At 29.1% G+C, this 16,417-nt stretch overlaps 1 protein-coding gene across 4 annotated transcripts in view; it reads right to left on the minus strand.

Moving 5' to 3' along the window:
* LOC129915429 (RNA-binding protein Pasilla) overlaps positions 1-16,417 on the minus strand; it is an 82,230-nt gene that overhangs the window by 48,715 nt on the left and 17,098 nt on the right. For 2 of the 4 annotated variants that reach the window (XM_055994969.1, XM_055994970.1), the window contains exon 3: positions 12,532-12,719. The exons of 1 other annotated variant lie outside the window; for it this stretch is intronic. In XM_055994969.1, the coding sequence (XP_055850944.1) occupies positions 12,532-12,667 (136 nt within the window). In that variant the 5' untranslated portion in view covers positions 12,668-12,719. Of the gene's footprint in view, positions 1-12,531; positions 12,720-16,417 lie in introns of those variants that run through there. One more of the 4 variants, XM_055994962.1, reaches the window with a different exon arrangement.

Raw genomic sequence — 16,417 nt, forward strand, 5'->3', positions numbered from 1 at the left:
GAAAATTTCAGAAGAGGATAGACGCGGAAAGGGTTTACGAAATTGGAAAGAAAATAAAGGAATAGGTTCACTGGATCTTGAGTTAACTCTCGAAAATAGTTGAATTAACTCAAGGTGTGGTTTTCGGTTTCGATGGTCAACCCTTGGACTATAGTGTTTGAAGTATTTTTTTTTTACTTATAAGATGGTGAAAAAATGAAAGCGAAATTTGCCAAAATGTGTCTGCAATCAGCACAAAATTCTTTTCAAATCAAATCTTTAATCAAGTTGCTAGCTATTATTGATATAGTTTTCAGCTATCGAAGAAGGCATAAGTTATACTAAATAAAAGAAAAAACCTCCCTTTAAACCCTATACTCCTACACGGTGGGCAGGAAGCATCGATAGGTTGCACAAAAATGTCGACAAAAACTGCAATTTCGGTTGTATTTGTTGATGATTATACATGCAAATTCCGTTGGAATTGAAATCCTAGCTGCTCCTTTTCAAAAGTTATTCATATTTTTGTATTTCTAATCTGGACAATTTGGAATAAAAATCAAAAGTTCTTAGGCGACAAGAGTTGATAATGGTATTTTGTAGAGGAGTTTAATACAATAATTTTTTACTATGGGAGGGGCGTCCATCTCCCCCCCGTTTAGTCAGGAGGGGCAATTTTCTAAAATATCACGTTAAATACAAAAAAAAAATATTAAAAAACAACGGCAACACTTACAGTTATGAATGATACCTTTTTCAAAAGCTAGAATTGTACACTTGATTCTAATTTTTAAATCAAATTATTGCAATTAATTGTTCTCGAAATAATAAACTTCAAAGTCAAAATTTGGGAAAAAAAGTAAAAAAAAAAAAAACACATTAAATACTATTTTAACCAAGACTGTAAATTAAAATATGAAATAAATCAACGAAATAAACTGCCTCAATTAATTTCTTATCAAATACTGAAAACCATACGCTTCTATGCCTTATAATATCCGAGAAAATTAAAAATAAGAAAACTACCTTTTTATCAGATTTTCATTTTCTTAACTATTTTCGCTTATATTCTGAAGAATTCTGAAGAAAATTTGCCTTCACCCAAAATCGCACCCTTCCCAAATCCTATAAAAGTGTGTCCAAGCAGGGGGGTTGCAAGGGGGCATACTGCTTGCAAGCATTATGTTTATGTAAACACGAACACAGCTAAAAAATACAAATCTGATAAAAAGTAGTTTTTTAATTTTCCATTTTCTCAAAAGCTAGAAGGCATAGAAGCATATAATTTTCAGAATTTGGTAATAAATTAATTGAGGTAGTTTATTTCATTGATTTATTTCATATTTAAATTTACAGTCTTGGTTAAAATAGTATTTAATGTGTTTTTTTTTTTTACTTTTTTTTCCCAAATTTTGACTTTGAAGTTTATTATTTCGAGAACAATTAACTGCAATAATTTGATTTAAAAATTAGAATCAAGTGTACAATTCTTGCTTTTGAAAAAGGTATCATTCATAACTGTAAGTGTTGCCGTTGTTTTTTAATATTTTTTTTTTGTATTTAACGTGATATTTTAGAAAATTGCCCCTCCTGACTAAACGGGGGGAGATGGACCCCTCTCCCATAGTAAAAAATTATTGTATTAAACTCCTCTACAAAATACCATTATCAACTCTTGTCGCCTAAGAACTTTTGATTTTTATTCCAAATTGTCCAGATTAGAAATACAAAAATATGAATAACTTTTGAAAAGGAGCAGCTAGGATTTCAATTCTACCGGATTTTGCATGTATAATCATCAACAAATACAACCCAACTTGCAGTTTTTGTCGACATTTTTGTGCAACCTATCGATGCTTCCTGCCCACCGTGCCTAGGCGCCTTAACCCTATAACTCCCCCTCTGTATTGTACTGCAATCGCAAGCAATATACAGAAAAAAAAAATACTAAAAGGTCCACTACGACACACATTTCTAACGTACGTATTAGATTGAGTGTTGTATCGTATTAATGTATTATAAAAGTATAGAGTATGAAATATATATGTAGCTAGAGCTACCAGTTCACCTTGGACTCATGTTTGCTTTTGATGAACAAACACGAAATTGAATCGACTTTAGTGACGGTGGTGGTGTGGTGGCATCGCGGTGGCGGTAATGGAGGTGGTGTGTTTTAGTTGTTTACAAATACATTCATCGTATAAAGTGTTTATATATTATATACGTACATTTGACAGATACCTTACAATAGGCATAAATATGCATCGAATGCGCTAATTTTCCCAAAACACAAACACATACACAAACTCTGGTTCCAATTTGAATCTATTGGAGTGTAAAGTACTAGAGAAACATGTTGTAGTATATAGATACTTGTATCTACTTTAGACGAACTTTTTTAGTTACTTTCGTTGATGATCAATATAAATATTATATTTTTTTTTTTTTTTCTAGGTAAGGGAATTTTTTGAACGAATAACATGAATCAAGTTTCAACATAAACTCCTTCTTTCATTCCAATCCAAATGCGAGATAAAGTTAGTTCTTAAAATTGTAAGGTTTCTTTTTTTATTTCTATGGGAGGGAAACAGATGCCCTTCGATCAAAGTTTTGAAGGTAGTCGAGTGTAATTATAACTTGTATATTTCTGTAACTTGATTGAATTTATATTGGAAATAGATGCTACTAAAACATAGTTATGTATCTATCTATTTTTAACAGTAATACCAATTAAAATATTTATCCATAAATATCTGAAGTGTGACGTTTGTAATTTTTTTTTTTATTTAAATTTACTCGAGTTACATAAATTAATTGCTTTTTGGTACATAAATGACAGCACTGGAAAATGTGTGCTCTACTTAATGAAAATAAAAAAAAAAACTTTTGGCAGATGACATGTGTGACAAGTGATATGTAACAACTTTGTTCGAAGGACTTAATACGAATGTTGAAACTATATTTTGATCTTGAAAATCATAAAAAAGACAATAATTTTGAGTAAAGAACAATGGTTAGCTTTTTTTGACAGAAAAATGTCAAGAAAGTATCACATTAGGTCTTTTAATGACCTATTTCCAATCGCAGCATTTAGTGGGATCTAAAACCCAGTTTCAAACTTAGCTTTAAATTAAATGACACATCCTGCTGTGAACTGTGAACACAAATGGTGCCTGTTGACAGACAAATAACATGTCTTTCGTAACAAAGGCAAACCTTTTCACTAGTAGTTGAATTGTTGAAAAAGTAATATCGTTCTTTCATAAGCTGTGACTGTTACTTCTTAAACAAACTGCTATTGATATTATTTATAAAGAATTTAGATCCACTTTTAAACAAATTTTCTAACCTTTCAAATAACTCAAGAAATCCAATTCAAGTTAACCCTAGAAAGCATATTTCTGAAACTGACAAAGATTGAAGACAAAAAAAAAGTCGTTTAAAAATCTGAGAAAATAATCTGCAAGTGATGTACAATTAGTCGAAATAAGTATTTTGACAAATTGAACATTTTTCGATCTGATGAGAATAATCGGTAATGGTTAAAAATAAAAGAGGCAAGTAAACGGTCATTTAATAGGTTTGTTATGATGAATCTGATGATGGTCAAAGTCAGTCTAATGGGTGGAATTATGCTTTGATATTGCCATTTTTGTGGTAGCAGTACGAATTTCTGAGTGAAAAAAATATTTTGACAAACATTTTTTACATTTTTCAAGAATGTATCAAAATGTTAAAATTGTTTAGGCTCCGATTTGTAAAAAAGTGCACAAAAAGACATAACTAAACACTGAAATTAATACATCTTTAGTTGCAACATATAATTTCGGTGTGTCTTTTAAACAAATCTGTGGTAAACTAAATTTATAGTGCGAAAACAAATAAAAAAACACAAAAAACGTATACTATCCAAAATTTTCTAAAAATTTCGAAAAAGGCAACAAAATTCACTAAAAGAAAACAGGCACATTTTTAGAAATTACTTAAAATCCCAGATTGGCCCATAAAAGACTGGAGTTGAATATGCGCCATTCTTTCACCAAAAACTTCACTACCCAAAGAACAATTCGCAAAAAGTTTGTGGAATGCAAATTTAAGATCTTAACCGGGAGATAACACCGTATTTACCTCATAGAAACAAATTTTTTTAAATTTAATTCTCAAAGGAACACATCTGTTCTCTGACGCGTCGGTCTTGTAGTTTCAACATTACAAAATTTGATTAGCGTCTGTTTGAAGTGTTAAATGACTGATCATTCAATGACTTGAGAAGTCAATTACTGCCCAAAAAGTGGCCGGTCCTGGATAAGCTCCATTTATGAATATAAGAAAAAGATCCGAAGACAGAACGGAACCCTGAGGCACACCAGCATTAATGTAGTGAGTATCAAATTTAAAACCATTCAACACACCTTTTTAAAGGGACAAAATTTGACAAATTTGGTTGGACAATTTTTCTTTTATCATGTAGAAGAACATCTCTTCAGAATATTGACGGAGTGCGAGGAAATATGTGCTTCATGGTGAAGTTAACACTCTCGAGAGCTCGGAAGGGACCAAGTTGCTATTTGGAAGCGTATCTGTCTTGTTACTGACGTATTAAATGACTAAAAGTTTGATGGCTAGAGTATAAACGATGGTTCAATGCTTCACGATACCACAAGTTGTTCAAAAATTGATTTTCAGTCATGTGACTGGGTAAAAAAAATAACATCTTTTTCTTTATAAAGTCAACAATGACATCAATGTTTTCAAAGTAACAATTCCATGTCGACCGTCGGAAGTGAATCATTGCATCTTCCTTGTGATTTGACGTCAACATTTAGAAATTAATGTTATCATCTATGACAGAAATGATAAGACAGGCCAGTTTTACAGTCAAAACTTAAGTTTGGGAATGGTAAGGTAGTGCGCATTCTTAAATGGGAAATATCAGAGTCTTCGATACCGTCATTTTTAGTCCAAATTACTGATATGTGAAACTGATCCTTAGTCGGTAATAAATTCAAGTAGATTTAAACTGAAGGAATACAAAAAAACAAGCAATTTTTGACAGTTTTGCGTAAAACCTTAAACTTTTCAAATAAATAAAGTTCAAATATAGAAAACGAAAGTTCAAGTAAAATAGAAAATATCTTCATTAAGTTTAACCTTACAAAATTTTGAAAACTTTTAAAATCTATTTAAAAAAAAAACAAATATCAATCTTCCTCTAACCTCCTTCTAAATCATTAACATAATTCATAATAAAAACAAAAAAAAAAAACTAAATAAAATTAAAAAAAACTTGTTTTCAAGTCATAATTAAATACCCATCGTTAAAACTAACTAACGAAACCTGTAAAAAGACTACAACGACAACGACGATTAAAAAAGAAGAGAATTGAACAGAGTGAGAACATGCAATTAGTTGCACATTCCTAATAAAGGTTAAATTTAAATCAAATAAGCTTCACGTTTATACGTGATGTAGTATTATATTCAAATTAACATCAACAAAACAAAACAAAAAATGATGATAATATGATGTTGTGGTTTATTTCACATCATCACTTTTCAAAATAACACACAAAAATATATATATATACAAAAATGCATTAATATTTTTTATTATGTCAACTGGTTAAAAGACTCAAGGACAACAGACAAGTTTAATATGTAAATTAACTCTCTAAACAAAAATACTAAAAAATTAAAAATAATAATAAAAAAACTTGAAAGAATAGGTTAAAAAAGATAGATTCTTGTTATTTGTATCTGAAAGATAACAAAAAAAAAAAAATAACATCATTGTTAATTATTTTTGTTGATCTCACTTTGTATTTTTTTTTTTTTTTGAAAATAAAAATTGTAAATGTAATGTCTGCCTTTTTTGTTGGTTTTGTCATATCATAAGATACAAATTGGCACAGATTGTTTTACATTAGCGGATGCAGCAATTGTGGATGCTACCCCAGACTTATGCAATCTAATATTATATCGCACACTCAAAACTAGTCCACATCACGAATAAATATTTTGTTATTATATCCACTCTATCTCTGTATCTCTCTGGCAATCATATTTAGTAGAAGTTCCTTTTTTTTTAATAATGTTTTATAACATAAAATGAATATGAATCTAGATGTTTCTATTGTTTGAATATTAACAAAAAAAAATATTAAAAGCGAAACTGATTTGAAGAACACGATTCACGCATTAACACCTTCAAAAAGTGAAAGTAAATATGGAGATGGGTTTATAAATGGTACAAGTCTTAAGAGTTCCTTCTTTTGTTTTTTTATTTTCTGTCTATCCCAATTCGAAAAAGAAGAGATTTTAACAGTCTAGAGTCTAGACCATAGTTACGAATTTAAATTTTTATATCAGCTTTAGAAACTTTTGCATATTGTATTTTTATTTAATCGGTTTGCAAATTTTGCATCGAAATTAAATCGATTACAAATTTAAATTAGCAAAAGAAATAAAGATAAAGAAAGCTGATCTTTGAAGAGTCCATGGATACTGGGTTGTTTGGTTTTTTTTTTTTTTTTTTTTGAAGAAATGTGAAGTCTTAAAAATTTTTACAATTAAATGGAATTGGCCGACAAGTTTGTTAGACCTTTTATTTTTTATTCTCTAGCTAAATTTCTGCTCCCATAATTTTGATTTGTGAGATCCTTATTGAAAAATATGGATTTAATTTGAGTAATCTTTCACTTAAGTAAAGAGAGAGTTATTAAAAGAAGAAATTTCTACTAGAATAGTTCTTTCATTCTTAGTTTTGTATTTTACTTTTCTTTGTCGATAAGAAAGCTCTATTCAAAGTGGTTGACCAAAAACAGCACCGTGTCGATGATTCTGAGAGTGGGAACATTCTCTTTCGCCAAGACTTTTATTACAAGTCCATATTATCGTAGTTTCAAGACCCTTTCTAGACCCCACATAGCAAGAAAAAAAAGAGCTCACAGAAAAAGATTTGGCGATTTCCGAAACAAAAAGCCTCTTTTAGCTCTACAAAAAAAATAAAATGCACGACTGGGGTCGCACGTACTTGCTCTTATGCTTAAAGTAACTCTAATGTCAAAGCTTTTTGATCGAGAAAATTAGGGAAAATTTAAAGTTTGATTTTTTCAAGAAATTTAAAAAATTAAATCTGTTTCTATAATTAATTAAACACTAAGTATGCAATTTTATTTCCTGTATGAAAATGAATTTTTAGAAAAAAATTTTCGAAAATCGTTAGAGCCGTTTTTTTAAAAAAATAATTTTTTATATATAAAAATTTTCTACCATTTTTCAAAAAAAAAAAACTTAGTATGACATTTTGAAGGAATAATAAATTTACACATAAAAACGAAATTTCAAAATTTTTCAAAAACCGGTTTTCAAAAAAATTTTTTAAATATTTTTTAAAAATCCAAAAATTTATTTTTTGAAAATTTTCTAATATTTTAATATTACCTTCACTTAAACGCTTTTGTATAAAAATTTTCGTTGAAATCGGGTTAGTCTTGTACGAGATATTGAGAAATCAAGGAAACCGTTATATGGCAGGTACCGTTAATAACGGTACAAAAAATAATCTTTTAATTTCAAAAGTTGGCTCTTATTTGTAGTACTGCACACAAACATTTTAATCAAAATCGTTAGAGCCGTTTTCAAAATAAATTAACTTTTCTATTTCCGTTATATGAGAGGTACCGTTAGTTTTGGTCCCAAAAAAAAAATTTCAATTTCTCCTCTAGGGAATCACCCAAAACTGTTTACTACCAAGTTTAAAGAAAATCGCTTCAGTAGTTTAGGCTGTAGCTCGAGGTACTTACAGACGGACAGACAGAAAGACAGACAGACAGACAAAAGGAACAAGGGGTGATTGTATTACTCCAAAAGGGAGCAATATTGATGAACAAAGAGAGTTTACAAACATTTGGAGTGATGTATAAAATATACAATATGTATCGGATAGTGTCTTTTTTTAAGATGAAGTAAAACGTCATTTCTATTTTGACATTATGGGAGTATGCATTGCATATGAACACTTTTGAACTTTTGAAGAGCGCAGACAAATCAACCAGATTTCGACTAGTTTTTTGTTTTGCAGATTTGCAAGATCATCCAATCTATTACTGTAGGCTTTTTTCTGTAATGAAGTTTTCTACGATAAAATCTTATAATGACAAGATAAACAATCTGGCACCACTTAAGGAGAAAATCAAAATGTAAATGTACTAGATAGGTACAGGTAAAGAGTAAAAGTAAAAATATTTCTTTTTTTCTGGCTACGCAATTAGTTTGTGGAAAAGGCAAAAGGGCATACAAATTATTTTCTTAAACCAAAATCAAAAATCAAATTTAGGAAAAAAAATCACAAAATGCGTTTTAAAACTTTCACTCTTGTACTTTTTTACTTTTTAATTTTTTTAGTCAATGTAGTTAAGACTTTATCCACATCGAATTTCAATAAGTGAATTTTGTTGTTTTTCTTTTTCATACAAAACAAAATAAACACAACCAAGTTAATTTTGATGTTTGCAGTATCAAAGAAATTTTGCTTGGAAAATATTATATTATGGATGTTCACATTGTGAACCCCTGTATTGACATTTAACCAAACAAACCTCATGATTGATGTTATTTGACAGTTTTGTTATAATCTTCTGAGCTTAATTTCAGTTATTTCAGATAGTATTTTTAATGTCATTTTTGTAAAGTTAAACATTTGTATATAACACGAAAAATTATTATCGAACTATATTATCGACAATCTAAAAAACAAACTCTGGAAATAAAAAGTACGTCCCACTTCCAACACAAATCATTTGCGGATGCGAATTGTACATTAATAAAAAATATAATTAAAGAACAAACTAGAAACTTAATTGTTCAACACTAAACCTCTTTCTTTCGCTTATAAATAATAATATTCTTAAAATTCTCGCGTGAGTTGCTAGTATTATTATGATTGCATAAGAAACAATTAAAAAAGCGTTTTTATTATTTTTTTTTTGTTCCTTCTTATACACCATTTATTTTCTCATAATACTTTTTCTTTCTTCTCTAGCGCATAATAGTATTCAGTAGTTTGTTTGCTAGTTAAGTTTTGTTATCATAAAACAAAAATCAACGTAACATATTAAACCCTTTGAGTTATAATATATTAACGTTAAACATTAAGCCCTTTGGAGTTATTTTTTTTTTATATAAATGTCGTGCCACACGTTTTCTCATATATGTTCATAAATAAAGATATAGGTAGGTAGTGTTAGTTTTTTTTCTTTATAAATATTTTTTTTTTTTTTTTTAATTTAATTTTGTCGATTTTTACGGTGATTTTCTATGGCAAGAGTTATATTGAAAATGTGTTTTATGGTCACATTAACCTATTTTGTTTTCTCTGTGCCTTTAAAAGGCTATACACGATATAATCGGAACTCAAAAGCACCTTTAGTTATAGTATAGTAATAATAATTGCTTTTCATATTTATTTGTATTCCAGCAAAAATAAGGGTTGGCGTTGGACTTTTCTTGTTTATATACATTATAATATAACTATAGCCAAAAGGCAAGGAACTTTTAATGGAACGAATTGCTATTTTTGGTATTGATTCCTATTTATTGGCAAGATATCAGAACAACTTTTTTCAAATTGATGTGATAAGCACCTTAAAGCGAAAATCTTTGTTCAGTAATGGCCTAGTGCCACAGTAAACACTTACATAGAACGTCGGTAAGGCAGTTCACATGTTATATAGGAACTACCACTTACGAGTAAGTTTTCAAGTATTCGACACTTAGGCGCCACTGCAGTCGACTACAAAACTTTAATTTAACTTTCCCATATTTGCAACTTAAGATTTGTTTGAAAAGAAAAGTTAAGGCTCTTTCAATTTTCCAAGAAGTTGTATTTACCGAATAAACCGCATGATTGAAATGTATTTTTTTTTTTTTTCTGGGTAAAGAAACCCTGTTTGTATCAGTCCTATTCTGCTATTTATTAATGGGAATTTTCCTTGATTTCCCTTATCACTATTCTATTCATTCGAAGTGAATCGGTATTTAAGTCGGTAACGTCGGTAATTCTGTTATTCACTCGAATGAACTCGCTCTATACAATTTGAATTTGCATATAAAAAGCATTTTTTTTTTTTTTGTGAAGCAGAAAATTCACCATTAATATATCTGTCGGTATGATTTAATATGTTTTTATTTTTTGATGCGAAAAAAAAAAAATAAATAAACAAATTAATTATAAATTTATTTATATCAGTAGAAAATTGCAAAGTTATCTTTTACTCCTAAGAAAAGTAACCAAATAAAATTAGTCTGATCTTACAGAGTAATATAGCTAATATTATAATTATGTTGAAAATAAGTTTGCCTCATGTGTGATTACTTCTGATCTTACTCGAAATATAAAACTCAAAAAGTGGAATTCAGTGATAACATCTGTGCTATAAGATCAATAGATTTAGGAGTGCCACAAGGGTAGGTTATGGTACCTATACTTTAATTTAAGTCTTTATTTAGCATGTCTTTGCAGATAGTGCTTAAACTATAGAAAAGATGACAGTCTAGAATGGGAATTGGGACTTCTTCATTTTAAGTTCTGAGATGAAAATAATGATTTTAAGGATCTTTTTACAAGAAAATGTAAGGAACAATGGAACCACAAAACTACTTTTCCATTTACTCAAACGGTCCATTGGCAGATAATGATTTTTATCATGGGGTGTCATTGATTTACTTAAACCTACGGTTCCCATGTAACACAATATAAAAAACTGTGTTACCGACAAATCACCATTTTTCACCTGGGGATTCCATAAAAACTGAGTCTCCCTCAACCTGCAAATTTGAGCATATTTTTAAGATACACCTATCTCCATTTGAAACCTTAAAAAAAAAAAGAATATTGAGAATCACCTTACAGAAAACCGATTCAAACACAACTTTATGGAGAATGACATCCACAGTTTAAAAACAATTCATTAAGGAAGAAGCTTTCTTAATAATAGTGTCTATACAAAAATCTGAAAAAAATCTTCACGAGACACAAGACAAATAACAGCACGATCGAATAAACTCATACTCACTTATAGCAGCAAGAAGTCCTGAGAATGCGGTTCAAATGGCATATAGCTTCCCAACCCAATTGCCTTAGACATGGAACAATTCAAAACCGGGAGGGTTAAGGACGTTTTAAGCCTTAAAGTTAAGCAGTAAAGTCATGTGGTAATTTCATGACTGATTCAACAAACTCAATTGGTTTATTATTTTAAAAAAATTTGGAGGAATATGGCGTTTCGATGGCTCTTTTTAAAATAACCAAATATTTTCATTTTACTGGATTGAGGAAAGTCCATTTTTGTCTGACCCATTGCTGAGAAGGTCTTCATTGAATTCAATGGCAGCATTTTCAACCAATCCTTCAGAAAAACTTTTACGTATTTGGACAACACGTTAGCATACACATCTAATTGACAGTTTTTTGTACATATGTATGTAGATAAAAACTAGGGGTCCCAATATTCAGCCCTGCGGAACTCCTCTTTTACGTTAAGAAATAATAAGAGTTGTGGAGTAGCAGTGACTAGAAAGAAAATCAGTTTACGCAAACTATTGAGGTATAATTTTAAAGGGCAAAATATTATTTTTGACTTTATAACCCAAATAATAAAATGGCGCTAAAAATTGAAGAGAGAATAGGTACGTTTTAATAACTTAAAGAAGTTAAACCAAAAAGCGTTCAACTATTAAAGTATTAAGTCGATTGTCAGGATATAAAGTGCCTAGTCAACATCTCAATGTACCCTTCACTTCGCATTAATGATTGATTTTTTTTTTTTTCAATGTTTTAAGCTGCTATATAGATTGTATGGTTTTTTTTTATTTTTATTGTTGTTTAAGAATAGAATTAATATAAATGGTGCTCATGGATTTGAGAATGTTTTTGAGATAAGAAAAAAATGTTAGAAGCGTCTTAATGTTTTTTTAATTAATTGAAGGCAACTAATTCACCTGGCTTTAATGTTTGTATGGTCTTTACTGAGGGTTAATTGAATTTAATGTCTTTTTAATAGAAAAAATGTATTTTTTCAGTTGCTATACAAAAAAAAAAATCATAAGAATGTTGCAGTGATTACCGACACAAAAAGTATTTCAGAGACACAAAAAATGTTAAAGTTATTTTCTCAAAAAAAAAAAAAAAAAAAAAAGTATTTGGCATCACATGAAATTAATCCACGTTGAGTGACGTAAACAAATTTATAAGAATGCTTTTATGATTGTTGTTGACTTTCTAAATAAAACATTCCCGTTATAATGACAAAGATGAATGCACATTTTTTTGAATTTTTTTAAAATTAACATTATGTTTATGGATTGTTTTTTTTTAATTTAATTGAATGATAAATATTTTTTTTTATATATTTTTTCAACCCAAAAAAAAAAATTAATAAATTGTATATTTTTTTTTTAATTTTTAATGCGCATGTGTGTATGTGATATAAATTAAATATAAATTAAATCGAAATCAAACGATCACAATAAATAATTAATGATGGGACTTACCAGAACTAAAATGTGAGCGTTTGCTTTGTTCATTTTCCGGATCGGAATCAAGTGGTCTTTTTCTAGAATCGCCGATTTCGGGACTTGGGCATGCCTTCGCCATAACTTCATCCTCAGCCAACTTTTCTTCGAACATTTTTCGTATACTTTTTTATGTCAAAAAAGTATTTATATAATTTCTAATCTGGCTTTGAAGAGTAGAACAATATATATACTATATATATATAGGAGAATAGATTTTTTTGTTGTTTTGTATTTGTTTTGTTTTTTTTTTTTTTGTAAATTAATTTATAATTTTTATTTTACAAAAAATTTTGATTATATTTTTTTTTTTTGTATATATATATAATCGATAGAGAAGTACTGTAATGCTGTATCTTTTGTGATTTCGTCGCAAATAAGCAATGCAACACTCGTTATATAATGATGTTTTGTTTATATAGATTTGATTTTTTTTTTTTTTTAGATTTTTAGTCCTTATTTTGTGGTTTTGGTGGTTGGTGGTAGTGGTGGTGGTGGTGGTGCGATTAATGTGCGAGAACGATATGAAAAAAAGAAAAATATATGATTACATGAATTTTGTTGTAAGGTAAAAATTTATTTTTTTTTTGCGTAAATAGATTAAAATTTGTTTAAAAATGTATAAAATGATTGGAAAAGATAGAAAATATTGTTGTTTAATAGAGAAAGAGATATAGAAAGGTAGAGAATATTGTAAACAAATAAATATAATGAAATAAATGGTAGATGAAATATGAAAAACAATTATTACATTTCCCTATTTCAATAATAAGAAAATCAAAAAAACAAAAATTTCTTGCGTCATGTTTATTTTTACTATTTTATGAACTATTTTGACAAGTTTAATTTTGTTTATAAATTTTCTACAACTATAAGAACACCTTCGAGATGTTTAAATAGACACTTTGGTCTACTCTTTCAAAGCAAAATTATTATATGTAGATAAATTTAAATCGTACTTAAAAAAATAAACATACGTTGGGCGCCATTTTGCAACGTAAGTGCCTTTAAATCCAAATTTTTGTAATGAGTTTATCACGTTTAAATGACGTCCGTTAACCGACTTTATAGATATATTAATGAGAATTAATAATGAAATAGCCTTTTATTATTTTCTAAGTATGGGTCACTGTGGTGTATGAGCAACTTTTTTTTCATTGAAAAAAAAATTGTCAAAAAATTCTATGGATAATAATTCAATTATATAAACATCGCTTGATTATAGTTTTCGGATACTCAAAATAATGATTAGTCCAAATATCACATTATTGGAGCTTCGATTGCATTTTTGAAAAAAATAATCTTTCTTCTGGTGCCAAGGGTTATAATAGCAGTGGTTTAGTTTTTTTTTTTTTTTTTTTTTTTTTTTTTATAATAACTGAACTAATATTTCGAAAAGAATTACAAATAATATTTATATAAAGTACCAATATTCAATATTCAATATTCAATAAATAAGTTAAAATTTAAGATGTCACGGAACTGACATTTCAGCAATAGTAATGTTTTTTTTAAACAAATTATGGCGGTGAAAAACGGAAACAATAAATATAAGGAACATGAACATGAAAAATCACAGCTAGTAGAGAACCACTTACAATGCTAAAGATTCTTGCAAAATTTGTAACTTGGTACTATTAAAACTTGAAAATGTATTTTTATCACCAACAGCAGTGTTTTTTAACCTTCCGAAGACAAGTGGGGTTACCCATCACCCCACCACTTGAAAAAAGGTGTATTCTTTTGCTTCTGGTTCTGTAATTCTCTATCGATCGGTCAAGAATTTATTTATATTGAAGTCAGTTAGTTACTTTCATTAAAATGTTGTTGTAAGTTTTTATTTTTTATTTTATAAAAAAATTAATTAGTATTTACAATGATAATGTTATCCACGTAGAAAAAAGCCTTGCCTTCGGAAGATTAAGAACTTTAACTCTTTAAGTAAGGCATAATTCAGAGGTGGGTAAAATTCGACTAAAAGAAAGTATTTAAAATATAAGATATAACACAGCGATGTCCCTAAGTAATTTTACTCTTTCTAGTAAGAGATCGGCTCAGATTAAACTGGTTGCCATCCGTGAATTGAGAAAGCCACTACTGCCAATCTAGAGTGCAAATCACCTCTGACAAGAGTAAAATGTCCAACTTTTGATAACAGCTTTTGGTAGCAGCTGCCTCCTGAAGTGGTTAAACATATTTAACGGCTATATTGGTACAAACTGAACTTCTAAAACCCAAAAAAAAAAAAAATACATCCCATGCCTATAATTAATTGCGAACTACATTACCAGCAATTCATCAACTTTTGTTGGAAAATTTCTTTGGATTCAAAACAATTCGTTGTAAATTTAGCCACAACAGATCTACGGATTTTCCATTTTTAAGATAGCCTCATGTTATTGCACAGAATTTGCATTATCGACATTTCAATACTGTTTATAGGGCTAGTCTCAAATGCTTAGCGAAGGTAGTGCAGTGTACATTTATATAACATCTTTCACTTAGTATCAATTTTACATTCATACTTAAGTAAAGATATGGTAAGGCAGTGCACAGTTGTAAATACAAAGCGTCACTTAAGTTTCCAATATAGCAGGCTTCTTGAGTGTCCTATACTAAAGAAACTTAATCGTGATCTTAGGAACAATAAGAATAAAACAGGACAGAACAAACCAGTTTTTTAAGAAACATAACAATAAAAAACAGCATCAAATAGTTTCAGTTCACATTCGGCATTTAATTTAAGGGATGGTATGGCAGTTCACATTTTTCATTAAAAATGTCCACTTAAGTTTCAATTTTCCGACAGTAAAAAAGACATCAATAGTTTCGAACAGAAAAAAACTCAATTTAACAGCAAAAAGTTTCGAACAATATGAAGTGAAAAATTATAATTTGTCGTTTTCATGTTGACGGCACTATGAATTATAAGTGTGAAAGACTCTGTACACATGTGAATCGTGCTTAGCCTTCTGTAATGTACATCTGTGCGTGCAGACATGCTACACATCCAATCGTATAATTATTAAATACGAACTACGTGTCAAATGTGGTTTTAAATTGCTGGTGCATTACTCCATTTTTCTGTCAAAATGTCAGTTCAACTTAAAACATTACGTCTTCTAATTGAAGTTTGTTGTTATTCGTGTTATTTAATGTTTTTCAAAATATAAGCGACTGTATGAACTCGCCTAATATGATCCACCATTCAACATTTAGGGAACTTTGTGTTCTGAATGTTGGTAGACATGAGCCGAATCGTTGCATACGAAAATGACTTAAGGTTAAAACAGAATGCATAGAGAGAACAACAACTGTCAAAATTTGTAAAAAAAAAAAAATATTGAAATACACTTAAAAGCGTGTTGCTCAAAAAATACTTTTCAATAAGTACAATCGCTGGTAAGTTGACGGTTTTTTGTTCAACTGTCAAAATAAGCAAACAAGAAGGATATCTGTCAACCCCACTGTTTAAAAATACTTCAATATTTATCTTGCTTAAAGGACAAAGAAATTGTATGCATATAAATGTAGGTATTCCAATTCCACTGGATGTTCCATAAAAGATTTCACAATAAAAGATCCACCACAAAACCCTTGCCCTACAAAACCAGAAAAACTCATCAAATAACGACATCTGAAGCAAAAAAAAAGAACAATATCATTTCTTTTTTTTTTCTCTTTGTATGTTTTTCCTCTAATCCAAATGAAAAAAAAAAAAAAGAAAGCAGCCCCAGTTTTTAGAGAAACAGCCTTGAACTGCTATAAAACTAAAATAATTTTATGACAAGTTGCATGGGCATGTCTAATTTGACACCTGTGTAAAACTCATATGTGGAAGTAACTTATTCTATTTTAAGAATTA

This window comes from Episyrphus balteatus, chromosome 3 (genome assembly GCF_945859705.1).
Source record: "Episyrphus balteatus chromosome 3, idEpiBalt1.1, whole genome shotgun sequence".
Lineage (NCBI taxonomy): Eukaryota > Metazoa > Arthropoda > Insecta > Diptera > Syrphidae > Episyrphus > Episyrphus balteatus.